At 38.8% G+C, this 27,660-nt stretch overlaps 1 protein-coding gene across 4 annotated transcripts in view; it reads left to right on the top strand.

Moving 5' to 3' along the window:
* Positions 1 to 27,660, top strand: part of si:ch211-198n5.11 (methylcrotonoyl-coenzyme A carboxylase 2) — a 60,886-nt gene that overhangs the window by 7,151 nt on the left and 26,075 nt on the right. For 3 of the 4 annotated variants that reach the window (XM_059984359.1, XM_059984360.1, XM_059984361.1), the window contains 5 exons: positions 6,956 to 7,303; positions 14,056 to 14,246; positions 16,496 to 16,674; positions 17,666 to 17,746; positions 23,352 to 23,530. In XM_059984359.1, the coding sequence (XP_059840342.1) occupies positions 6,956 to 7,303; positions 14,056 to 14,246; positions 16,496 to 16,674; positions 17,666 to 17,746; positions 23,352 to 23,530 (978 nt within the window). The remainder of the gene's footprint in view (positions 1 to 6,955; positions 7,304 to 14,055; positions 14,247 to 16,495; positions 16,675 to 17,665; positions 17,747 to 23,351; positions 23,531 to 27,660) is intronic. The other variant, XM_059984362.1, reaches the window with a different exon arrangement.

Below are 27,660 nucleotides of genomic sequence, written 5' to 3'. Positions count from 1 at the left end.
GGGGCCAGTCATGCCTCTCCTGCAACCAAGTCTCACTAAGGTCTACAATATCGTAATTCCAGGTGTTGATCCATGCCCTGAGCTTATCTGCATTTCCTACAATACTTCTTACATTGAAATATATGCAGCTCAGAAATTTAGTTGCCACATGCACAACCTTTTGGTTCCTGACTTTGTCTAAGGTCTTAAGAACTTCTTTCTCCACAACCGCTCCACTATCTGCTCTGGCACTATCTAACCGTTCTGTTAAGATAGTAGTCCCCTTTCAGTTCAGGTGCAAACTGTTTCTGCTGTACGTTTCACCTTCCCCAATAATCCAAAAATCTTAGGCCTTTCCTCCTACACCAACTCTTTAACCAAGTGTTAAACTGTATGATCTTACTATTTCTGGCCTCGCAAGTATGTGGAAGCAGTAGCAATCCTGAGATCACAGCCTTGGAGGCCCTGTCCTGTAATGTAGTACCTAACTCCTTGAACTCACTTTGCAGAACCTCATCACTCTTGCTACGTATATAATTGATCAGGACCTCTGGCTACTCACCATCTTACTTAAGAATGCTGAGGATTCAGTCCGAAATGTCTCCGACCCTGACATCCGGGAGGCAACATACCATCTGGGAATCTCATTTTTGTCCTCCGAACTTCCTTCCTGTTCCCCTTACTAACTCACCTCTCCACAGCTCACCTCTTCTTCCCCTTCCCTCTGAAGTCGCAGAGCGAGACTCAGCGCCAGAGACCTGACGGCTGTGACTTTCCTCTGTTATGTCATTTCCCCCCAATAGTATCCCAAAGTGGTGTTCTTGTTTTTGAGGGAGCTGGCCACAGGGGTACTCTGCACTGTCTGTTAATTCCTTTCCCCTTCCTGAACCTTGGGTGTAACTACTTTTCATATATGTCTTATCTATCAGCCTCCCGAATGATCCAGAGTTCATCCAGTTCCAGTGGATTGACATTCTGGTCAGCGTGGACAAGTTAGACTGATGGGCCTGTTTCTGTGCTGTTAACATACATAGGTTCCCCGAGTTGTGAATGATATGGCACAGAAATCTGATGCACATTTTTAAAGCATTTTTGACGCTATTAATAATAAAATGTTTTAGTGGTGTTCATGAGTGACCAGGTATAGTATATATTCCATGAGTTTAATTATGGCTATTGCTATTGATAATTATTCAGTGAAATGAAAGAATTATAGCAAGTGTATATAGAGTGATATGATATGAGTAGCTATAAAAAACAGATGTTATGGAGAAATTGGCTTATAGACAGTTCTCAGGATTGGAACCCTCAGGTAACTGAGGGGCTTCCTGTATGCGTGAAAAAAGATTTGTCTCATTACAGAACACTGCAGAATGCCATCCTGAAAAACAGCCATTAAGTGTTATTCTCTTTCCCCTCTCATAGTTTAGTATCTTTGCAGCCATGATTTCTAATGCCTTAATTTTGAAACCAGGTCTATATTATGAAATGGCACAAACACGCCACAATGCCATCAATCACGTTACTTTTATCGGCACTCCCTGTTATTTAATCAGAAATACAAGTCATTGCAATACACTTCATATTTTGATAATTGACAGCTTTTATTTATTTCCCTATATAAGCTCACACAAGTTAACTAGATTGTTATTGCTTAAAGATACTTTGCTCTGACTTTGAGCTGGTTGCCCAGCAGTTGCAATAGTTATGCCTGTCCCTTTTGAAATAGAGCTGTAACATTGAAACAAAAACAGAGAATGTTGCGTGTACTTGGCGGGTCAGGCATCAAATATGGAGAGAGGAGCAGAGATAAAATTTCAGCTCAGTGATTCTTCAGTGTTATCGTTTCCTTTCTTTTTGGTCCATGAACCCATTTAGCATAACTGTGGGTCTGAGCGTTTAGCGATTCCCATCTGTTCCCCCATAGTCTAGAATGCATTTCATCCAGTTGACTTTTCAGCTTTCAGGATTACCAAACCTTTTAGGGCATGCTCTTTATTTTATCCTATCTAATATCACTTTACCACATTTTCTAGGTCCTCTTTCTAGTCATGACCAGTGTTAAATGCTCTTAATATGTCATCTCTGTCCTTTCCAGGAATACCTTTCAATTTTTTAAAATATGTTTGTGATTTATGCACTGATTCTGTGAATTGAAGGTGTATCTGTGTTATTACCCAAATGTTTTATACTTCCAATAAGACATCCTTGGTGTCTGGCTGAATAAGTGAATTAATGGATGAGTCACACAAATCTGGAAGGTGCTAGTCTGATCTCATGAGTCATTTAATCTCAGACTGGGTGACAGCTCATCACTAGAATTGACTCTAAGTCTGTTTTTGGAATTGGAAATCTGCCAGCATTCCTGTTTTTGTCCAGTGAACATTGTGTACAGATTGTGCTGCCTCTACAAAAACCTTAAATTCTTGCTGCTCGAATTTGGAGAAAAGAAAAGGCTGATTAAGGGAGCAGCCTTAAATTTCACATAAGAATTAGTAAGTGCTTTCAAGAAAAGAGATGAGAGGTAACTGTTGTAAAGGAATAAAGAAAAAAGGTGTTAAATGTTTTAAGCTGTCAAAGGAGAGAGAAAGTGAGCTGAACAAGTTATATATCAGTACTGCAGTCTAAATGCACTTTGAATTTTGTAGCTGCTTTTAGAAAAGTTATTTTATCTTGGAGTCTGTCTTAAGATCCTTTCAAGTCCTTTCATCAGCAGAAATTGATGCTTGACCAAAATCCAAAATGCCTTAAATGATTAAATTAAAACAATCAATATGTAGACAACACACACAAGTTATGGGGAAATCAGCAGGCCAGGCAGCATCTATGGAAAAAAGTACAGTCTGTAGCGGTGTGCTACACGCAGCGCTAAAATTACGACACGGAGTCGGTAACTGCAGTCGAAGGAAAAACTTTATTCGAAATCCTCAGCCTCACTTTTAAGCCTCCCTCAACCTGGCCCCCGTGGCGCAGAGGCTTCAAAGCTCTGTGCTCGCAAACCCCCGTAGGCTATCTAATTGTGAGCCGGTTCGGATGTGCCAGGAAATGGGTCGCCACAAGTCGATGTTTTGGTCTGAGACCCTTTGGCAGGACTGGAGAGTAAAAGATGAGCCGAGCTATACACCACTTTACTACAATTCATTTGCAATTATTTCTGCCCAGCTGATCCAGATCATCTCTATATTCCTGCAGTATAAAGTTTCTCACTTCGCTGTTAACCACTTGGCCAGTTTTTGTATTACCCTTGCAGTTTCTTTATCCTGCCTTTAGGATCTAAGTTTGTGGCATTAATACATAACAAAAATAAGTATTAGACTGAAGACTATACTCTGTGGAAGTTCACTGGAAATAGCCTTCCAGACATAATTGTACTATGAACATTTTTGTTACTATCTCTTCGGTGATTTTGGTTCAGTCTGCAATATGGGTGAGATATTGTCAAAAGCCTTTGCTAAATCCATTTAGATAACATTGAGTGTAGTGCTCTCATTAGCATTTAGACCATAAGACCATAACATATAGGACCAGAACCAGGCCATTTGGCTCATCGAGTCTGCTCTGCCATTTCATCATGGCTGATTCATTTCCTTCTCAGCCCCAATCTCCTGCCTTCTTCCTGTAACCATTCCTGTCCTGACTAATCAAGAATCTATCAACCTCTGCCCTAAATATACACAATGACATGACCTCCAGAGCCATCTGTGGCAATAAGTTCCACAGATTCACCACTGTCTGGCTAAAGAAATTCCTCCTCATCTCCATTCTAAATGGACGTCCTCTGGTCCAGACTCCACCACCATCAGAAACATCCTCTCCCTACCACTCTATCGAGGCATTTCAACATTTGTTAGGTTTTAATGAAATCCCCCTCATACTTCCAAATTCCAGTGAGTACAGCCTCAGTGCCATCAAATTCTCCTCATGAAAAAACTTTCAATTCTGGAATCATTTTTGTGAACCCCCTTTTTACCTTCTCCAACATCAGCATATTCTTTCAAAGATATGGGGCCCAAAACTGCTCACAATTGTCTAAGTGAGGACTCAAAAGTACCTTATAAAGCCTCAACATTACATCCTAGTCCTTTCAAAATGATTGCTAACATTTCATTTACCATCCTCACCACTGACTCAACCTGCACTAGTGATGATTTGGAGTGTCGTATTAAAGGGATGAAATCTTATGCAAACAATTATTTGTGTTTTATATTTGTAGTTAATTCAAATCACATTGTAGAGATCTGTTTTCACTTTGAAACTAAAGAGACTTTTTCTGTTGTTCAGTGTCAAAAAGAAACCAAATTAAATCCACTGTGAATTATAAAACATGAAAACTTCCAAGGGGGTGAATTCCTTTACTGGCTCTGCACATCACCTTTTTCTAAATGTAGTGGCTGCACGAGCAAACCAACGCCACTGTTCAAGACCAAACACGGGGAAATGTTCTGTATGATGCACCTTCTTATCCAATAATAATAATGTTCAAAGTCAAAGAAATGTATTTGATCCTTTATTAAGCAACTAATAAATCAAGCAGTCTGGAAGTGATAAAACTAATGAAACCAGAACTAGTGATATTAAATGGAATCAAACAGAATGAAGAGAAGTTAATTGAATTGAGTTGACTTTATTACTTCCATCCTTCATATAGTAAAAATCTTTATTAAGTCTCTGTCAAAATGTGCAATGTGCAACTTATAGTAATTTATGATAAATAGTATGTACAACAGGTCAGTTGATTTCACTTAAGCGTACTTAAGTGGAGTTATGCGTTCAACAAAAAGATATCACACCCGGCTCTAACTGACCCTAACCAAAGCATGAAGACATAACTAAACTCTGTGCTTTTACCATGCACACACCCATGTGAGTAACTACTACTAAAAATTATAAATGTGCAACACAAAATGCAATGCAGATAGAAATCGGGTGCACCTCTACATCCCAGCCCCCTAATTATATAATTATAACTACAAAACATAGGAAGCATGAAAGCCTAACATTCACACAAATGTCCTCTTTATTAAGTCGTGCAACACTCATCTAGGCCAGAGGTAACCAGCACCTAGCCCAGTACAGAGTGATTGCTTGCCACCATTTTCCAACAGGATAAGATCAGGAAGCTTCTGGAGTTGTAGCTCTTCAAACCACTGCCTCTTGGAGAATGCGGATCTTGGTTACAGACTGATCCAAACAGCTTGTCTTCGCTTGATGAGTACCTGCCGCACAAATGCTCTTCTGTCTGGAAAAACTTGGATGATTCTTCCTCTGATCCAAGAGTTTCAGGGTGTAGTGTCATCATCTATAAGTGCAATAGCTCCTAGGAGAAAATTGGACCTTATACTTGACCGCTTCTGATGTTCCTGTAGCTGGGGTAAATATTCCTTGACCCATCATTTCAAAAACAAGTTTGACACATATTGGACTTGCTTCCATCTACAATGAGCATAAACATCTTACTTTTTGGAACTCTCCTGGTGGTAAGGAGGTCCTCAGAAGCAACAGATGATTGGGTATTAACACTTACAAATCATTGGGATGAGCCTTTTCCATGTGGACTGATGCAATTTTCTGCTCATTGCCAAAATGTTCCTGTATTAAAGCTTTGAGCTTCAGACATCCTTGCTCCAGGTTTCCTTACTGGCTTCTATATCAAACACACAGCATCCTTCCTGTAATGCAGCAAACAGAACTGTACACAAGACTCCAAATGTTGCATAACCTGATTCTTAAATATGTTGGAAATTTTATTTAATGTTTGCTGCAAATCCAATTCTAAACTCGTAAAAATTAAATTTTAACTAATTGATTACCCATGAACAGAAAAAAGTAATGGGAAAAATACAGAATCTTGCCTTTAAATTAAGTTATATCCTTTTGGTGTTGTTTGGCCATTGGTGAAGACATTAGACCTGTGAAATAGAAAGATTCCACTTTTGTTTTCTGTTGTCAATACAGAACCCTATCAGATAAGATATAGTACAGAGCAAACCATTAATGTTGTAGAATGAATTGCAATGTGTAGACTTTTCAAAATTGTGCACTGATCTCTATCTATACAAAATAATCAGAGCCATTATTTGTTTTACCAGTGGATCTTTACTCAGTCTCATAATTTCACCTCTTGTTGCAAAAGTAATAAGTCATTTTTGACACTAACCATCTTTATGTTCACCCTTCTTACTATTAACAACTGGAGATTAATTGCTATGTTATCCACTCTGGTTAAGTGGTCCAATTAATTTAAGGCTTCCTTTTATTGTAGAAAGCTGGGCTGGGTTTAAATACAGGCTTTGTTGAAAAATCAATAGTTCCCTAATACTAGTAATAGCTTATGCATCCATAAATGATATAGATCAAGAATTTTGACTGAAATATTAACTCAGTTTAAACTTACTTTAAGTTTTTCTATCAGAATATATTTCTGTGTATTTAATTAATCTGGAACATAAACATAATAAATAGCAGCAGGACTCTATCATTAGGTCTCTTGTGTCTACGCTGTCATTGAAACAGTCATGGCTAATCTTTTAACTCTGCTACATTCCCAAGGTAACTCAATAACTTTTTTTTCCTGCTATAGCTAAAAATCTGTCAACAATTTTTTAAAGAAATGCAGTGTTTTTGTTGATAAGGAAACCATTCCCTAAGCCAGTATTTGTTGCTGTTTTTGATGATGGGAAACAATTTTGGTAAGATTAGTTAATTATGCACTCATTTATTATTATCTAGAATTTACAGTTTATCAAAGAGTAATGAGACAATAGTCTGTCCTCTTAAAGACAGACATCAAAAAGCTGACCAGGTGAAAGAGTTAAAGTGAAATAAAAGTAAAGATTGGGCAAAAGTCTGTATCAAAGAGGTATATAGATAGCCACAGATATTATGTAATAGTAATTCTAATGTGTTATCGTTGACTTTCTCGAAAGGCCATAATTTCATTACTGAATTTTATTTTTGTTCATTCTTTTCTGTCAAGGAGGTTTGCAGGTCGATTTGGTTCAGGATCGACACCAAAATCCAGTTTCATATTTAAAGGCTATCTGAAAACACAGCAGGAAACATGTAATAGCTGCAAAAAAGGACGAACCTATTACACTTCTGATGTGGGAAGGTCATGGACAGCCAATATTTGTTTCAGAAATCACATTCTTGGGAAAACAACTCTGTGGATGAAGTTACTTTCCTTCCCTCACAGTTTAACGTTTAATAGTTTGGTAAGGACGTATTTGACAAAAGCGTATCCTGTTTTAAATGGGAAACTTCATCCAATTCATCAACATATCTTTGAATCTAATTTAGAAAACAGTATGATCCACAGTAAAAGGTAAAGTTATGTTTCGCTAAATAGGGGTTTTATTGAAATGGTCAGAGGATGTTCCATGAGGTTAATCCATGCATAATTCCCAAACCTATGTAGAATCTAAGGGCCTGCCTGGCCTTTGTGTCATTTTGTTTCTCCTAGCAGGAAACAGTTATTTGTCAGAATCAGGTTTAATATCACTGGAATATGCCCTGAAATTTGTTGTTTTGTTTATGTATATACACACACGTACACTCACGCATATAAATAAATAAGTAGTACAGAAAGAGAAGAAAAAATGTGAGTAGTGTTCATGGATTCATTGTCCATTCAGAAATCTGATGGTGGAGAGGAAGAATCTGTTCCTGAAATGTGTGTGCTCGGGCTCATGTACCACCTACTTGATGGTAGGAATGAGAAGAGATGATGAGGACCCTGTTGATGGTTGCTGGCTTTTTGAGACATCATCTTTTGAAGTTGTCCATGATGCTGCAAATTTCACTACTAATGCCAGTGATAGTAAGCCTGATTATTATTCTGATTCTGCTGGGGAGGCTAATGCCCATGATTGAGATGGCTAAGTTTACAACTTCCTGCAGCTTTTTCCAATCCTGTGCAGTGGCCCCTCCATACCAGATGGCAATGCAACCAGTTAGAATGCTCTCCACGGTGTATCTAGAAATTTGCGCGTGTCTTTGGTGACATGCCAAGACTCTTCAAACTCCTAATGAAATATTACCACTGTTGTGCCTTCTTTGTAATTGCATCAAAATGCTGAGCCCAGGAAATATCTTCAGAGATGTTGACATCCAGGAACTTCAAACTGCTGATTTTTTGGTGAGGACTAGTGTGTGTTCTCTCAGCTTCCCCTTCCTTATTATGCCCACAATCAATTCCTTGGTCTTACAGATGTTGAATGCAAGGTGGTTGTTGTGGTTATTTTCTTTAATCGTTGTCATGATTTAAGAGGAGTTGCATTCTTCCACTCTTCCCATGATTATAAGATTAGGGAGCAACGGAAGTTCATGAGAAATGGAAAAGAAAGATTGCAAGATGTAGGAATGCTATATGGATCTATTTATTTTGTGGGTTCAAAGGTTCAATTTAATGTCAGAGAAATGTATAGAATATACATCTTGAAATGCTTTTTCTTCACAAAACATCCACCAAAACAGAGAAGTGCCCCAAAGAATGAATGACAGTTGAAAGTGAGAACGCCAAAGATCCCTCCTCCAGCTCCCCCATCCCACGTGTAAGCGGCGGTGAGCACAATCTCCCCCCCCCACTGGCAAAACAAAAAGTGCACCCGCTACTGAGCACAAGCGTGAGCTAAGCGATGGCAAAGACACAGACCTTGCAGTTACCCCAAAGACTATCGCAATTCATCCGGCATTCGGCAACCCACATCTCTCTCTCTCCCTGGCAAGGGAGAAGGAGGTGTCCCCCATTTTGCAGCAAGTGAGAGACATAACAACAGCCCGCTAGTTTATGATGTTAAAAAGTCTGTTTCATTGCTGTTTACGAGCTCTATGCCCAAAGATTGCAGAGATCTCGGGTCTTCGAGCCCACAGCGAAAGGTTTTCCGGCTTCCCCGAGTCTCCTACCATGACACCAACCCTCGATCCGCCCATCTTCAGAGCCCCGAGATCTAGGCTTCCAAACACTAGGCTGCCTCTCAAGCTGACCCCTCGGCGTGTCGAACAACGGCCGGTCCTGAAACCCCAAGAACGGGTCCCAGTCCTGCAAAGAACCGAAGTCGGCGTGTAACTCCAGGCCAGGGTCTGCAAAAGAATGCTGAAAGGGAAAAATAAAGATATTAAAGATGGAAATAGAGCTGTTTCTGAAGATGCAAGCAAAGGATTTGCCGTTTAGGGCCATCTTAACTCTGCCTCTGTCACCAATGCAGTGTATATTAAGGTTATCTTAATATTGTGAGTTGCTGGGAATCAACATTATTGGATGAAACAAGACTGCAACATTCTTTTGAAGAAGTCCTAGGAGAACAGGATCAGAAAGGTCATTGGTTTCTTTTACATAGAAACATAGAAAATAGGTGCAGGAATAGGCCATTTGGCCCTTCGAGCCTGCACAGCCATTCAGTATGATCATGGCTGATCTTCCAACTCAGAATCCTGTACTTGCTTTCTCTCCATACCCCCTGATCCCTTTAGCCACCAGGGCCATATCTAACTTCCTCTTAAATATAGCCAATGAACCGGCCTCAACTGTTTCCTGTGTCCGAGAATTTCACAGATTCACCACTCTCTGTGTGAAGAAGTTTTTCCTCATCTCGGTCCTAAAAGGCTTCCCCTTTATCCTTAAACTGTGACCCCTCGTTCTGGACTTCCCCAGCATTGGAAACAATCTTCCTGCATCTAGCCTGTCCAATCCCTTTAGAATTTCATATGTTTCAATAAGATCCCCCCCTCAATCTTCTAAATTCTAGTGAGTATAAGCCTAGTCGATCCAGTCTTTCTCCATATAAAAGTCCTGCCATCCCAGGAATCAGTCTGGTGAGCCTTCTTTGTACTCCCTCTATGGCAAGAATGTCTTTCCTCAGATTAGGGAACCAAAACTACACCCAATACTCTAGGTGTGGTCTCACCAAGGGCTTGTACAACTGCAGTATAACCTCCCTGCTCCTGTACTCAAATCGTTTTGCTATGAATGCCAACATACCATTTGCCTTTTTCACAGCCTGCTGTACCTGCATGTCTACCTTCCATGACAGGTGTACAATGACACCCAGGTCTCGTTACACCTCCCCTTTTCCTAATCGGCCACCATTCAGATAATAATCTGTTTTCCTGTTCTTGCAACCAAAGTGGATAACCTCACATTTATCCACATTAAATTGCATCTGCCATGAATTTGCCCACTCACCTAACCTATCCAAGTCACCCTGTATCCTCCTCACAGCTAACACTGCTGCCCAGCTTCGTGTCATCTGCAAACTTGGAGATGCTGCATTTAATTCCCTTGTCTAAATCATTAATATATATTGTAAACAACTGGGGTCCCAGCACTGAGCCTTGCGGTACCCCACTAGTCACTGCCTGCCATTCTGAAAAGGTCCCGTTTACTCCCACTCTTTGCTTCCTGTCTGCCAACCAATTCTCAATCCACATAAATACCATACCCCAATACCGTGTGCTTTAAGTTTGCACACTAATCTCCTGTGTGGGACCTTGTCAGAAGTCTTTTGAAAATCTAAATATACCACATCCACTGGCTCTCCCCTATCCATTCTACTAGTTACATCTTCAAAAAATTCTATTAGATTCGTCAGACATGATTTTCCTTTCACAAATCCATGCTGACTTTGTCCGATGATTTCACCTCTTTCCAAATGTGCTGTTATCATATCTTTGATAACAGACTCTAGCATTTTCCCCACCACCGATGTCAGACTCACCGGTCTGTAATTCCTTGGTTTTTCTCTCCCTCCTTTTTTAAAAAGTGGGGTTACATTAGCCACCCTCCAATCCTCAGGAACTAATCCAGAATCTAAGGAGTTTTGAAAAATTATCACTAATGCATCCAGTATTTCTTGGGCTACTTCCTTAAGCACTCTGGGATGCAGACCATCTGGCCCTGGGGCCAGATCTGCCTTTAATCCCTTCAATTTACCTAACACCACTTCCCTACTAACATGTATTTCCCTCAGTTCCTCCATCTTACTAGACCCTCGGTCCCTTACTATTTCCGGAAGATTATTTATGTCCTCCTTAGTGAAGACAGAACCAAAGTAGCTATTCAATTGGTCTGCCATGTTTTTGTTCCCTATGATCAATTCACCTGTTTCTGACTGTAAGGGACCTACATTTGTCTTGACCAATCTTTTTCTTTTCACATATCTATAAAAACTTTTACAGTCAGTTTTTATGTTCCCTGCCAGCTTTCTCTCATAATCTTTTTTCCCTTTCCTAATTTCAGCCCTTTGTCCTCCTCTGCTAGTCTCTGAATTTCTCCCAGTCCTCAGGTGTGCCGCTTCTTTTTGCTAATTTATATATTTCTTCTTTGGACTTGATACTATCTGTAATTTCCCTTTTCAGCCACGGGTGCACTACCTTCCCTGGTTTATTCTTTTGCCAAACTGGGATGAGCAATTGTTGTAGTTCATCCATGCGATCTTTAAATGCTTGCCATTGCTTCTCCACTGTCAACCCTTGAAGTATCATTTGCCAGTCTATCTCAGCTAATTCACTTCTCATACCTTCAAAGTTACCCTTCTTTAAGTTCAGAACCTTTGTTTCTGAATTAACTATGTCACTCTCTGTCTTAATGAAGAATTCCACTATAATATGGGCACTCTTACCCAAGGGACCTGGCACGACAAGATTGCTAACTAACCCTTCCTCATTGCTCAATACCCAATCTGGAATGGCCTGCTCTCTAGTTGGTTCCTTGACATGTTGGTTCAGGAAACCATCCCGCATATGTTCCAAGAAATCCTCTTCCTCAGCACCCTTATCAATTTGGTTCACCCAATCTATATGTAGATTGAAGTCACCCATTATAACTACTGTCCCTTTATTGCACGCATTTCTAATTTCCTGTTTAATGCCATCCCCAACCTCACTACTACTTTTAGGTGGCCTGTACATAACTCCCACCAGCGTTTTCTGCCCCTTAGTGTTATGCAGCTCTACCCGTATCGATTCCACATCCTCCAGGCTAATGTCCTTCCTTTCTATTGTGTTAATCTCCTCTCTAACCAGCAATGCTACCTCACCTCCTTTTCTTTCCTGTCTATCCCTCATGAAAATTGAATATCCCTGAATGTTGAGCTCCCATCCTTGGTCACCCTGGAGCCATGTCTCTGTGATCCCAACTACATCATATTCATTCATAACTATCTGCACATTCAATTCATCCACCTTGTTACGAATGCTCCTCGCATTGACACACAAAGCCTTCAGGCTTGTTTTTACAACACTCTTAGCCCTTATACAATTATGTTGAAAAGTGGCCCTTTTTGCTTTTTGCCCTGGATTTGCCTGCCTTGCCACTTTTACTTTTCACCTTACTACTTTTTGCTTCTACCCTCATTTTACATCCCTCTGTCTCTCTGCACTTGTTCCCATCCCCCTGCCACATTAGTTTAAAGCCTCCTGAACAGCAGTATCAAACGCTCCCCTAGGACATTGGTTCCAGTCCAGCCCAGGTGCAGACTGTCCTGTTTATACCGGTCCCACCTCCCCCAGAACTGGTTCCAATGCCCCAGAGATTTGAATCCCTCCCCCTTGCACCATTTTTCAAGCAACGTATTCAACTGAAATATCCTCGTATTTCTACTCTGACTAGCATGTGGCACTGGTAGTAATCCAGAGATTATTACCTTTGTGTTCCTACTTTTTAGTTTATCTCCTAACTCCCTAAATTCACCTTGTAGGACCTCATCCCATTTTTTACCTATATCGTTGGTACCTATGTGCACCACGACCACTGGCTGTTCACCCTCCCATTCCAGAATGTCCTGCAGCTGCTCAGAGACATCCATGACCCTTGCATCAGGGAGGCAACATACCATCCTGGAGTCTCGTTTGCGGCCGCAGAAATGCCTATCTATTCCCCTTACAATCGAATCCCCTATCACTATAGCTTTCCCACTCCTTTTCCTTCCCGCCTGTAAATTTATGCTGTAAATTGATTTCATATGTTAGATTCCCACTACCATTTTATCAACTGATGGTCCCCTTCTTTATTATTTTATATCAAGATGTTTTATTTAAATATTTTAGCATACGTTTTCTGCTTGTTGAAATTAATGGGCATTTTTTTTAAGCTGGATTTATTCAATTTTTTGATATTAATTTTCAGCATCCAGCATTAGTGGACTTGCTAAATTTCAGTCTTTACATGCTAGTATTTATATCACTTACATTATATGTTATAATTCATAAATTGTATTGTTAAAAAGAATTAAACACATACCTCCAAATTAATGTTTTACATAATTATCAATTGTTTATAATAAAAATAATTTCATTTTTCTATATTTAAAACAAAATTTTACTATCACAACAGTACTCATACTGATAATGCTCAGCTGGTATCCATTGCAATTCTGTGTGGACTTACCAGAAAACAATTATACATTTATTATATGCAGCACTTGCTTTACCTATGCATTTTCATGATACCCATGGCAATAGTCTACAATGGCTATGATTATATGATGATTCTAATGAAGATCATTGGATGATGAAATGCATCCAGGAACTCCACTCTACTTCTCTACTGGATCTTACTTCACTTTTACAAGGATTTTACCAATACTGGGACTGGTAAGGTGGTGATTATCTAATTAAGAATGTACGTGGACCAAATTGGAGGTCACCGAGCCTGTTTCATTCTACTATTCAGTGTCGAAACATAGCTATTGGATGGCTCAAAAGGCTTAATTTGTAATTAAAAATTTATTTGAAATGTTTTTGGTAAAATTTCATAGTTCTAGCTCTATTTCTATTTTATTTATTTTTCTCTTTTACTTCTACTTTTCTGTGATTTAGTTCAGAGGATGACTGAAAAAACATCTATCATTTGGTTTATGAGTTAAGTAATGATTGTGACAAGTTTTTTGACCTAGGGGATGTTGTGGATGGACACAGTTTTAGCCTATCTGATATTAAATGACTTTTGCCAGAAAATGGAAGAGACTAGATTAGAAACCCAGGCCAATCATTCTTTCCTGCTCCACATCTCCATATCTTCCTTAGCACTTCTATTCTGATGTGAGAGACTTTGTTTCAATTGTATGCTTCATGAAACAGGTATTTGGAGCTGATGAAACGTGTGCAGAAAGGTGGAGATGAAAAAGCGATTCTGAGACACACACAGAGGAATAAAAAACTTTTGGTCCGAGAACGTTTACGATTGCTTCTGGACGAGATCCTGGAACTGTCTCCTTTTGCTGGAATGGGAATGCCATATGGAGATATTCCTGCTGCTGGCTGTTTAACTGGTAATATTGTTGAGGTCAAATTTTTAAAAAGGAGCATTATAAATATTAGTCTGATTTCTCTCTTGAAAGGCATTTTATTCTTGGATTACAAAGTAACATTATTTATCTAGCTCTAATAATTAGCATTCTTGCTTAATGGCCATGTCAAAAATCTATTTTTACCAAACTAGGAAAAATAATTTGTGTTAATGGTACACTATTTATGTAACATTGATTTTGAGAAATAGCTATTACCCTTACAGATATATATTGATAAATGTTAACCAACCAGTGAATCTTAAAAGGATGAATTTCTTACAGTTTTATTTCTAAACTCTGAATCATGTTGCCCTTATATCTACCTTTGCCATAATACTACTGCATCTGTCAACCCTTTAGTCACTTTCACCCATGTTATTATTGTTGCAGTAATGATGGTTCATTTTCCCTGATGCTGATCCTATGCATTTCTCTATTTTGTTGTGTGTTTCTGTTTATCCTTTCTTTGAACATATGAAAACTAACCTTTGCTCTCATGTCCTGATATACTCAAAACTACAAATCACCAAACATCTTTTCCTATTCATAATTTTTTTTCTTTGTAGGTACAATCCCTCAGTATTTTGAAACTAACATTTTTACCCATCCCCTCACAAATAATCTGCCTTGATAGCCTTTGTCCTTACAATCTGATTATGTCTTTGTCCTTCCTTTAATTTCCAAATGCCTTAAATGTTTTGTTTAAGTTGCAGTGAAGTATTTTAAAGAAATACTTACATTAAAAATGTATCTTTCATAACTTCAGAATATTGCAAAACATTTCAAAGATAATTAACCACTCTTAATCAGTAAAATAGAAAATCTCCAAGGTGAACTATCATCCTTCCCTGTTCCGTCTGCAGCCATTGACAATATTGATCATGTTGTAATTTGTCAATGCCTTCCCTAAATTAGTGGAGACTGTTCTCTGTTTAAATCAAAGACAAGGTATTTCCAGAAGTTGCTTCTTTCCCTACTGCTGTTGCATGCTTGCTAGAGTTATTGTGAGATATATCTTGGAAATCTTTCTCTCCATGACAGCAACATGTGGTCAATTTCTCCACGTCAATGCCAGTATCAAATTTAAATATTTTTCTGTCTTCCTATAGCCTGTACTCTCAGATCAACAGATTAAAGATCAAGAATGTTTTGTTATTGATCTGAAGTGAAGTATCTGGTTTAAGAGAGGGAGTAACAGAGTAAAGAATATAAGAAATAAGAACAGGAATAGCCAGTACAACTCCTTGATCCTGATCTGTAATTTAATAAAATTATGTCTGAACTTTTACACCAGCTATGCCAGTGTTTCCCAACCACTTTTAGCCCAACACTCCCCCTAAAGCACTATAATACTTGCCAAGGCCTTTCTTAGGCACAATCTACTTTGCGGTGCCCCAATAGTGTAAAAGCTCATCTACCACATGCTAACATGAGAAAAATGATTCTGCTTTAAATTTTTATTTGTCGTCAAATGTAGCTTACACAGTACCCATGCACTGTAAAGCAGCTTTGATATCAATGTGATCCTTGAGCTTGATGGTTTTAGCAAGAGTTGAAATACCTAGTGCAAGTTGTGACAACAAAACCTTAAGTCCCCATACATAACAATGTCCAAGTGATCTCTGTTTTTTGTGAGTATACACATTGCTGGCAATATCAAATTGGTTACAAATTCTGATGAAGCACACCATTCTTCTTCTTAAGTAATTCTTAATTCCCGTATGCTGGGAATATTCTGAAGTAACAACGGATAGGTTGGGCTAAGCCAATGTGTTGGAATGCACCTATGATCAAAGTGCAGGGCCCAACTATTTCATAAGGACTAATGCTTGAAGTTGTGCACAATAACTACATGTCAAGGTAATCTTGAAATAATCTCTCATTCTCTGAGTGAAATGCTCAGGCCAAAAGATAATTGTATTTAATTTATTTTACTTAAAATGGTAGTTTTGCATTTAATGTAACTGATGTCCAAAGGAATATTTTACAAGTGTAAACAGGATCACCAGAATACTGGTACAGTATCACAAATTACTCTTTGTTTGATATTCACACATCAGCATTGTATCTGTACTAAGCACTTTGCTTATTTTGGCTTCTCTCTGTTTAGACAAGGGTTTCATTATGTCTTGAATTCTTGAAATAGTTCAATAGAACTTCAATATGCAAAAATTTTAATATAACTTTTATCAACTAATACATATCTATTTTACGACATTGATTTCATATAGGAATAGGTAAAGTCAGTGGAATTTGGTGCGTATTCATTGCTAATGATGCAACAGTCAAAGGAGGGACAGTTTACCCAGTTACAGTGAAGAAACAGCTGAGAGCCCAAGACATTGCAATTCAGAATGGACTGCCTTGCATATACTTGGTGGACAGTGGAGGAGCATTTTTGCCACTTCAGGTAGAGTACTTGGATTGCTCAGTCAGGAGGCTTTTCAAGAAAGTACCTACTTTATACGCTGAGGATCATTTTTGGTCACAGGTCTTTTGCTGTTGTAGTCTTCTGTACCTCAGAGTAGTAGGATTAGATTATGCACCCACAAGTGTATAGCTTGTTCCTTCGGCATTTGTCAAATGGAGGCTATCCAAAGTACCCACATTCGAGAGAGGAGAATGTATGGGTTATTAATGCTAATTATAGGAAATAAATCTTTATAAACTGAAAGATATCCATGAAGGATTGACCTATCAGAGAAAACTCAAAGATGAATATATTTGTCGCTGACGTAGGAAGTGTGAAATTAAATCTGATTTCAGAGTTTTGAGTACCAAAAAAGTCTAAGTGCAGTGTGAAAAGATACTGCCTTTTGGTTGAGACAACAAAATGTGGCACCATGTACTATCTAAAGACACTGATGACCCTATGGTATGCGGTCCTTGTTAATGCTAGCCCCCAATTAACAGTGTATCTATCATTATGACATTGTGTGTGGGAATACACATTTAGCAAATTGGCTGCAACACCTCCTACATTATCAAAGTGACAAAAATGTCTTTTTATGGTTGTAAAGCACTTCGTCATGATATAGTGTAAATGGATTTATTTTTACTGACAGTACCTATCAAATAATAAAGTTGGATAATATACATTGTTTCCTGCCTTATAAGTATAATCACTCCCACTGATTCTTTCTTACTTTCCTTCAAGAACAAAATGGGCAGTGGACCAATTGATCAATTACTGCAGCACTGCTGCAAGCGACAGTCAGTAAGGAGTCCAGGAACTTAGAAAAAAGCAGGAATACTGGATCCTACAGATAGGCTCTGAGCTACATTTTGGGTACCACTGTTACGGAGAGCGTTCTTCAAAATGCATTAACATGCAGTTATCTGCTTTAATGGCTTGTTGGAGTTTGGACGTATTAAAGAAATTGTACATGTATCCTTTTCAGGCAGAGATATTTCCAGATGAGAATCATGGAGGTAGAACATTCTACAATGAAGCAATGATGTCTGCTGCGGGCATTCCACAGGTAACTCATTTTTCATCCCTGTCCTTTCCTGTGATGCACAAATAAAGGAAATGGTTTCCTTTGAGATTGCAAAAATTATTTCAAAATTGAGAACAGGAGATTGTTCATTGATATGGGAGGCTGGGATTTTCTCAAGAGTGCTTGAAGCACTCCCACCAACAAAGTGTTGAAGCAAAGTATTTTTTTCTTTAATCATGATCTCTTCTGGCTGGTAACTTCCTTCCATCATGGACCTTTTGCTCCGCAGCAGAATGTCTGACAAATATCCTGACTTAACATTGAACATGCGATTGAGTCATAGAAAATATATGACAAAGGAAACTATTCAGCCCATCATATTTACACCAGTCAATGAAGCAGTTTTTATTTGCCTATAATTCTTTTCTAAATGATACAATTATACAAACCAGTATCTTCATTCAGTGTGCCAAGTATTTCCTTACATTTCATTACAAAATTTGCAACAGGTGTATGTTTATTTAATATTTCTCGAACTTTCTATCAGTGAAATATTTGGGTGGTGACCACACAGGGCCCATCTCTCAGTCTGCAGTGTTGGGATGAGATTTGTGCTGGAGGGCCTTCTCACCAAGTCATAGCTCTTGATCCTTGTTTAGGAATTCTGCTGATGAGATGTTTCACCAGATCATCTGACCAAGGAATTATTCTACAAGATCCAGCATTTCCTTTGCACAAAGAGCCTCAAAGTCATTCTACGTAGATCACTGCCTGACTGACTTGTGGTGAAACAACTTTATCTGCAGAAACCTTTCCATGATGGACAGGTGGTGTAGCACATTCCAGCTGAATGGAACATTTCATGGCACTATTGCCAGGCTCATCCAGGCTCATAGATAAAACTTATGCATGTGGTGATACTTGGTATATGAGCACCCAAGCTTGATACAACCACACACAAAGAAGACAATCAGGATGAAGGCTATATTAGTATAATTTTCTCTCTTTCTCTGGTTCTGTGTTCTATTTCATCTTGTCTGTTCACTCCAGGCAGTTCTTGCCTTATGCCCCAGCTATCCTGAAGCACATTTCCAGCACCATGAGGTAATCTGACCTGATGGTGAAAAGTACAAAGGATCAGTTAGATTGGTTGCCAAAGAACATGCCCTTTTTAACTGGCTACAAACCCTTGAAGTATCCATACCCAAGTTGATTTGGTCTTTCATTGATTCTTTTATGGCTATTATTGTATTATGGATTTATTGAGTATGCCTGCAAGAAAATGAATTTCAATGTCAAATATGTACTTTGATATTAAATTTACTTTGAACTTTGAAGATTGATAGTGGGTCGATTCAGAAGATGGCAACGTTATCTATGTACAGGGATGCTTGACTTGTTCCCTGTCTGTTTGGGATAATCATGTCTCTTATTCAGCAAAATACAAGAAGCATACAAAACAGAGAAGAGACATTAGCTTGGCTGACTTCAGATTGGATCCAAAAGCTTTCTGTTTCCCACTTGTTGACTTGGATTGGTCTTATGGCTCTTTAGAGTCATAGACAAGTACAGCATTGAAGCAGGCCCTTCAGCCCATCTAGTCTTTGCCAAACCATTTAAATTGCCTACTCCCATTGACCTGCACTGGGACCATAACCTTCTATAAACCCACCATCCATGTACCTAGCCAACCTTCTCTTAAACATTGAAATCGAGGTTGCATGCTCCACTTGAGTTGGTGGCTCATTCCATACTCTCATGGCCCTCTGACTGAAGAAGTTTCCATTATGTTTCCCTTAAATTTTTCATCTTTCACTCTTAACCCATGATCTCTAGTTGTAGTCCCACCCAAAACCAGTGGTAAAAGCCTGTTTGGATTTACTCTATCTGTACCCCCCATAATTTTATATACTTCTATCAAATATCCCTTCAGCCTTCTGTGTTCCAAGGGATCAACCCCTAACCTATTCAATCTTTCCTTATAACTCAGGCCCTCCAGACCCAGTAACATACTTGTAAATTTTCTCTGTGTGCTTTCAACTTTATTTTTATCTTTGTATGTGACCAAACCTACACATAATACTCCAAATTAGACCTCACCAATGTCTTAAACAACTTCAACATAACATCTTATTTCCTGTACTGAATACACTGGACTCCTCAGTATCCCACCATTCACTGTATAAGACTTATCCTGGTTGGTCCTACCGAAATGCAACACCTCACACTTGTCTGTGTTAAATTCCATGTGCCATTTTTCAGCCCAATTTTCCAGCTAGTGCAGATCATGCTGCAAGCAACATAGTCTTCCTTGCACCCTTAATCTTCATGTCATCTGCAAATTTGCTGCTCCAGTTAACCACATTATCATCTAGTTCATTGATATAGATGACAAACAACAATGGACCTAGCACCAGTCCCTGTGGCACTCCACTAGTCACAGGCCTCCAGTCAGAGAGGCAATCATCTACTACCCTCTAGCTTCTCCCATGAAGTCAATGTCTGATCCAATTTACTACCTCATTGTGAATCCTCCTCTGTAATCTGTATAGAGTCCATGAGGTTGATGCCGCTTGCCTTCCTTCTATAGACCCTGTGTCCATATCCTGAGTAAATATAGATACAAAATGCACGTAAGATCTCTCCCATCTCTTTTGGCTCCACACATTGGACTCCATTCTAATCTTCCAGAGGACCAATTTTGTCTCTTGCAATCTTTTTGCTCTTAACTGCAGAATTGCTTGGCAATCTCCTTCACATTGTCTGCTAAGACAACCTCATATCTTCTTTTTGCCCTCTTCATTTCTTTCTTAATTGTTTTTTTTTGCATTTCTTATACTCTATAAGCACATCATTTGTTCCTATCTGCTTATATCTGCAATGCACCTTTTTTCCCCCTTAACTACTGCCTCAATATCTTGAAAACCAAGGTTCCCTGCACCTGATACCTTTATCTTTTGTAGGTCAGTTGTATTCCAATACAGGCTCCTTCCCCAAAACCCATTATAGAGAACACATCTGCTAGGTTTGAGCATGATGTCCTTCAAAGATCTTCCCCTGATCTAAACCAATGAGACAACTGACCCCCACTTATCTAACCTATGCCAGCTGATGGTTTGGTGGCATCTGCACCAGTCTTCATGGTGACTGATCTGAGGTTTGAATTCAGCTGGCTCCTTGCATGCTTTACAGCCGTGCTGTGTAGAGCATCGAGGCAGCAGCTCAGCCTTTAAAAAAAAAACAGGCAAAAATGCTGAAGAAGTGGCAAGGTTGCTGCCTGATGCACAACAAGGCACTGAAAAGAACAACACCCATCGTCCTGAATACAGGTCATCATATCTCTGAGTAGCTCAAGGCAGTGAGTGGTCATCCTGGAGGAACTCAGCATCTATGGAAAAGAGTAGTTCACCCCCCACCTTCTTACTCTTGACTTCTATCCTTTTCCAGTCCTGATGAAGGGTCTAAGCCTGAAACATAGGCAGTTTACTCCTTTCCATAGATGCTGCTTGGCCTGATGAATTTCTCCAGCATTTTGTGCATGTTGCTTTGGATTTCTAGCAACTGCAGATTTTCTTGTTGGTGTGAACTTCCTGTCAGGTACAGTATTGATATGATTCAGGTGCATCATATGCCCCAAAATGGACTTGACTTATGGCTATTGTGTATTTAATATTTCAATAATATTTGAGTAATCTTGTATATATGTATTGTTTGATTAAGCATTTTTGGTTGTTTAAATAACCCATTACAGGTTATATGTATAAATACATGAATTGCATACGTTACCACGCTACCACATGATACATATGCACCTTGCTTAAAGTAAACTTGAACTAGACCCCTATTCCCAGACTCCTGTGTATTCCTTTGAATTAGTTTAATGCTTAAAGAGTGACAAAACTTAATGTGGGCAACAAGATATATTGTGTGACATGATTGGCTTTGAGACAACTCTAAATTGATTGGCGATCCATCCATTTGCATGCCTCGTCCCCTGCAAAGAAGCCATTTGAAAACGAGTTAAGAAAGGTACTGGATGATGTCACTACTGTCTCCATGCTAAACACATGAGCTGTTCCCCAGTAAAGGGCAAGCAGTTGTTGGTGCCAACCTCTGTGCCTCTGGTTGGAAAGCAGATTGGACCAAGGAAGGACCATGCTGCTCCGAGGAAGCATGGAAGTAACAAAAGCAGAGGTCTGGCTACAAAAGGGCATCCTAGGGTCTCCTACCTTCTGCCCAGGCTTGTGATGATCATCATCGCCCATTGTCCTTCGAGATAGACGATGCCAACCAGTTGAGACACATTCTATATTGAGTTGGAGTTAATAGCTAAGCAGGAGGAGTGTTGTACATTTAATATTTCTGTAATGTTTGAGTAATCTTGCATGTGTATATATATATGATTTCAAATGTGATGAGGATTTTTTCCTTTCCCAGCTTTTAAAGATTGAGTTTCAGAGTCCTACCATCTTTGGATTATTTTGTTTTATCCATTTCCATTTTAATTATTTATGTCTTTTATTTCACCTCTGAGTCAATGATGTTTTGTCTTCAAGCCACTATATTTCAGAATCAGAAGCAGAATCATGTTTAATATCATGGGCATATCTCATAACACTTGTTGTTTTGCGATAAAGGTACATTGTAATATGTAATAATAAAACAACTATAAAATAAAAGTATAGACTTAAAATTTTAAATAAGCACGTAGTGCAAAAAGAGAGGAAAAAAGTATAGTGAGGTAATATTCGTAGATTCATTGCCCATTCAGAAAACTGATGGCGGAGAGAAGGAAGCTGTTCCTGAAATGTTGAGTATTTGTCGTCAAGCTCCTGCATCTCCTCCTTGATGGTAGCAATGAGAAGAGGACATGTCCTGGATGATGGGGGTCCTTAATGATGATGCTACCTTTTTAAGGCCTTGCCTTTTGAAGATGTCCATGATGCTGGGTAGACCAGAGCCCATGATGGAGCTGCCTGTGTTCACAAAGTTCAGCAGTTATTTTCCTGATACTGCAGTGGCCGCTCCATACCAGACAGTGATGCAACCAGTTAGAATGCTGCTATAATGCAGTTACAGTTTTAAGTAGGTCTTTGACATTACCTTGATGGATTGAACATTGTAGTTATATTTTGGGTAGCTGGGAATGCAGCACAACATTAGCTTTCAAAATTTTAACCCTTTACTTAACACTTTCAGATATGTAGTTAAGAGTTAAAATCATGTTTCTATGGGAATGGAATTGTTATTTTTATGGTAGTGCAAAGTATTTATGAATCAGTAAATGACTACGACTTCAAAGTACTTAACAATCAATAGGGTACTTGACATTCTTATAATGAAGGAAGTGTTCCAGCCAATTTGCACATTGCAACTACTATATATCCCATCGTTTTTTAGAAACTAATCATTGTAAAATAAAGCCAGACAGGGTGTTAAACAAACAAAAAAATCGCTATCGAAGACGTTTCGGTGCTTTGAAAGTGCTTTTTCAAGACTTTGAAAGTATCAAAGACACTTTCTTCAGCTTCAGGAAAGTTGGAAAGGAAGAATATTTACAAAAGGAGTAAATGAAACATTTATATGCTGATTAGGAATGTAATTTATTTTGAATGCAGTTATTTCAATTTTTGAATGTACTTTATAGGTGGCTGTTGTGTGTGGTTCATGTACAGCTGGTGGGGCATATGTCCCAACCATGGCAGATGAAGCAGTCATGGTGGACAAGATTGGGACAATATTCCTTGCTGGGCCTCCACTAGTTAAAGCAGCAACAGGGGAAGATACTAGCCCCGAGGAGCTGGGAGGTGCAACCTTGCATGCAAAGTAAGTACCAAATTCCTGGATTATGACCATTCTTTACAAACACCTGTATATAAAAATAAGCTCCTATTATGTGATTAAATTTAAAAGTCCAATATCCATATAATTGGCAGATCAAGTTCTCTCTGTCTGTCTGTCTCTCTGTGTTTGTCTCTATCCGTCTGTCTATGCCTGTCTCTCCCTACCTTTAGTAATTTTCTTTCTTAGCAGGCTTGCATGCAGTTGATGTTTTTCATTACATATTGTGGAGGTATGGTTACTATATTGAGTGAATATTGTGTATTTCTGACTTATGGATGCCTGTAAAAACAAAACCCATTCATGACTTGCACATACTTTATCCTCAATATATAGGTGTAGCTAGTAATTATTTATGGGCTGGCAAGCAATTTTTTAAATATCTGTATCAAAAACTTTAATTGCTGCTTCAGTTATTTACTGAGAAGTATTTTCAAGACACAAATTTCTCACCAAAATTATATTAATAAATCATGTAGAGAATTGATACTGTTACGTACTCGTGACATGACAGTACCCTTGTCATGTGACTGGGGTTGAAGCTATACTGGACTTGAGGTAATGGTCTTGTGATGGTGGAGTGACGTAATTTTCCCGCCAGTAGAGATCATGTGACAGGTTTTTTTACAGGTTATAAAAGGAAGACCCCACCCTGTGAGGAGGGGCAGTTCGTGGCTGGATTTGCCAAGTTGACTTCATGCCACTGCGTGATTTAATGTGATGACGCAGTTTAGTTGAAAGATGAAGTTTTATCTAATGCCTAAAGTTTAAAAGGTCATTGCCAGCAGTTTCTTTACAATACTGCTAGTGGAGGATCAGTGGAGAGTGAAGATCGGAGTTCGGGAGTTAAAGATTGAGGAGAATCGATTTACGACGGTGAAACGGGTTCGACCTTGTTTAATCCTTTTTCAGAAGGAATTCGTTGACTGTTCTTGTGTTAATCTCTGTGGGATAGCAGAAGATTGAGGACAGTGTGATAAAGGAAAGGTCAGTGCCTTTAAGCCGTTACGTTTCATTTCGTAAATTCTTCATGGGAAAAGTTTGACATCGGGGATCGAAGCAAAACGAAGTGAAAGAGAATTTAAATCGTCTTATAAAGTCTCTCCTTTTAAATGGACTGTGAGCATTTTGAACTTTTGGCAATACTACTTTAAAGAACTGTTTTTGCAACATCGCTTTAAGAACTGTTTGAGCTGCATCGCTTTAAGAACTGTTTAAGCTGCCGCACAGCAGCTGATTTCCGGTTACGTTAGTGTTTGTTTACTTTTGGGGTGTTTGTTTTCAGTGTTTAATAAACGTGTTGTTTGTTATAAGAACCCTTGCCAAACTCATATATTTATTGTTGCCTGAATACGTAACAATACTATTTTCAAAAAGATTCTACAAAGTAATTTTGTAGAATTTCTAGTTCAATCACCTTTGAAAAATGTCTTACTTTCAGAAATACCTAAAAAAAAAGCACACAAACCTGTGTACCATTGGTTCAGTTTTTTATTTGATGCTGCAAGTGTTTGCATGTTAGGAACAGTCATTCGAAATGACAGGCCAGAGGTCCTTAAGAAATGGAAAGAAGATTAAAAATTAGTTGCGTTTTCTAAAAAATTATTGACTGAAAACTATTCAGGTAAACAAGTAATTCTGAAGAAGCAGATTTAATAAATAAATTTAACAGTTCTTTGCTTTTGTGGACTGTGATCTTCATTACTCAGAATCTGACTACTTTTGAGTCACAGAGTTATACAGCATGGAAACAGGTCATTAGGGCCAACTTGTCTATGCTAACTAGGTTGTTCGTGTTTGGCCCATATCCCTCTGTCAGAGTAAGAGTCAGATTCATGATCACTGTCTTTAAATTTGTCGTTTTGTGGCAGCAGTACAGTGCAAATATAAAAACTACTGTAACTTAAATAAATAAATTGTGTGAACAAGGATCTGTGAGGTAGTGTTCATGGATTGTTCAGAAATTTGAAGGCAGAGGAGAAGAAATTGTTTCTAAAGCATCGAGAGTGGGTTTTCAGACTCCTCCGAAGATAGCACATCCTGGATAGTGAGGGTCCTTAATGGATGCTACCTTTTGAAGGTGTCCTCAATGGTGGGGAGGCTTGTGCCTGTGATGAAGCTGACTGAGTTTACATCCCTCTGCAGCCTTTTTCAGTGCAGTGCATTGGAGCCTTAGTATCACGTGGTAATACAACCAACCAGTCAGTATGTTTTTATCCATGTACTTGTCGCAGTGTCTTTTAGATATAGTAATTATGCATGATTTACAGCTCCCTCCAGCAGATTTTTCCATGTACCGAACAGATTCTGTGAAAATTGTTGTCCCTCAGATCTCTTTTAAATTCTTTCCCTTTCAACTTGTACCCTCTAATTTTAGACTCCCCTCCCCTGGTAGGAGTCTGTGGTCACTCATGTAATCTATACCCCTCATGATTTTATATTTGTCTGTAAGGGCACTCCTCAACCCCCCCCCCCCCAGTCTCCAGAGAAAAATATCCAGGCCTGTCCATTTTCTCCTTACAACTAAAGCCTTCTTGTCCCAACAACATCCTTGGAAATCTTTTCTGCACCTTTTCTAGCTTAATGATATCCTTCTCATAGCTGGGTGAAGAGATTGGAAATCAGAATCACAAGAATCAAACTCAGGTTTAATATCACCAGCATATGTCTTGAAATTTGTTGTTTTTGCAGCGGCAGTACAATGCGATACATAATAGAAAAAATCCTGTAAATGACAGTAAGTAATAAAGAAGTAATGAGGTACTGTTCATGGGTTCAATGTCTATTCAGATATCAGATGACGGAGGGAAAGAAAATGTTTGGATCATTGAGTATGTGCCTTCAGACTTCTGTGCCTCCTTCCTGATGGTAGCAATGAGAACAAGGCACAGCCTGGGTGGTGGGGTTCCTTAATGAAGCACACTGTCTTTTTGAGGCATTGCATCTTGAAGGTGTGGATATTACAGAGGCTGGTGTCCATGATGTTGCTAATTAAGTTTACAATTCTCTGCAACTTAACTTTGATCCTGTGCTTTTCACCCCCCCCCCCATACCAGACAGTGTTGCAGCCAGTTGGAATGCTCTCCATGATACATCTGTAGAGACTTGCAAGTGTTTTGGTGGTACACCAAATCTCCTAAAACTCCTAATGAAATATAGCCGACATTGTGCCTTTTTTGTAGTTGCATCGATAGGAGGTGGAGTATAGAGGAAAGGAAGAAAGAAAACTTTTTATATGTCTGCTAAAATTGAGAACGAGCTGGAGTGTGGTCTGATCGCCTATTTAATTAGGATGAAGTTATGGGAGCAGGAGGGTCACCTGGATATGGTGAACCTGAAGAGAATGTGGGAAATGGGAACATAGTTCTGTAGATGGGGGCCGGTTTAAGTGTTGATTGAGAGGAGTTTGATGGAGGAAAGTTTTCCTTGATAGTAAGAATAAGGGTGGATATAGCAGAGACAACTGAAAAGGTAGTCTTAATTTTAGTAATAGATGAGTTAATGAGCTCCAAACTCTTCTTGATTAGATAGACAATAATAAAAATGATTTATGGACAGTGGTAAAAAAGAAATTGCACAGAGATCATTATTTTCTTGGACATTGATGATTTTTGCAGAGTGAGAGGTCAAGCCTTTAATAGTTTATATCGGAGTCTACATGAACCACAATTACAATAAGGTGAGGTGGTAATTGAAAGAAAGAAAAAATACTTGCTTATTTACTACACCTTTTATCACCTTGGGACACTTCTAAGCACTTTATAGATAATTTACTATTTTGTAAAGTATTGTGGCTATGTGAAATGTAGGAAATTTGACATTTTGCACACCGCAAGTGTTCATTAACAGCAATATGATAATAATCAGGTAATCTGCTTCAGCTTATTGATTAATAAATGCTGACCAAGAAACTGGGAAAATTTTCTGTACTTCCCTTTAAAATTCTCATCTTTTTATATTCACTTGATCAGGCAGTCAAGCTTGTCACTGAAATATTAACTCAAACATTGGAATACATTTGTAACACTAGAGGGCAACCTAGATTTTTGTGTTCTAAATTCTGAAGTGGGTCATGAACTGTCTGCTGATTTCAAAAGCTGTCAGCTTAACAGTCT

The sequence above is a fragment of the Hypanus sabinus genome, chromosome 11 (genome assembly GCF_030144855.1).
Source record: "Hypanus sabinus isolate sHypSab1 chromosome 11, sHypSab1.hap1, whole genome shotgun sequence".
NCBI lineage: Eukaryota > Metazoa > Chordata > Chondrichthyes > Myliobatiformes > Dasyatidae > Hypanus > Hypanus sabinus.
This window is presented reverse-complemented; position numbering and strand designations above follow the sequence as displayed.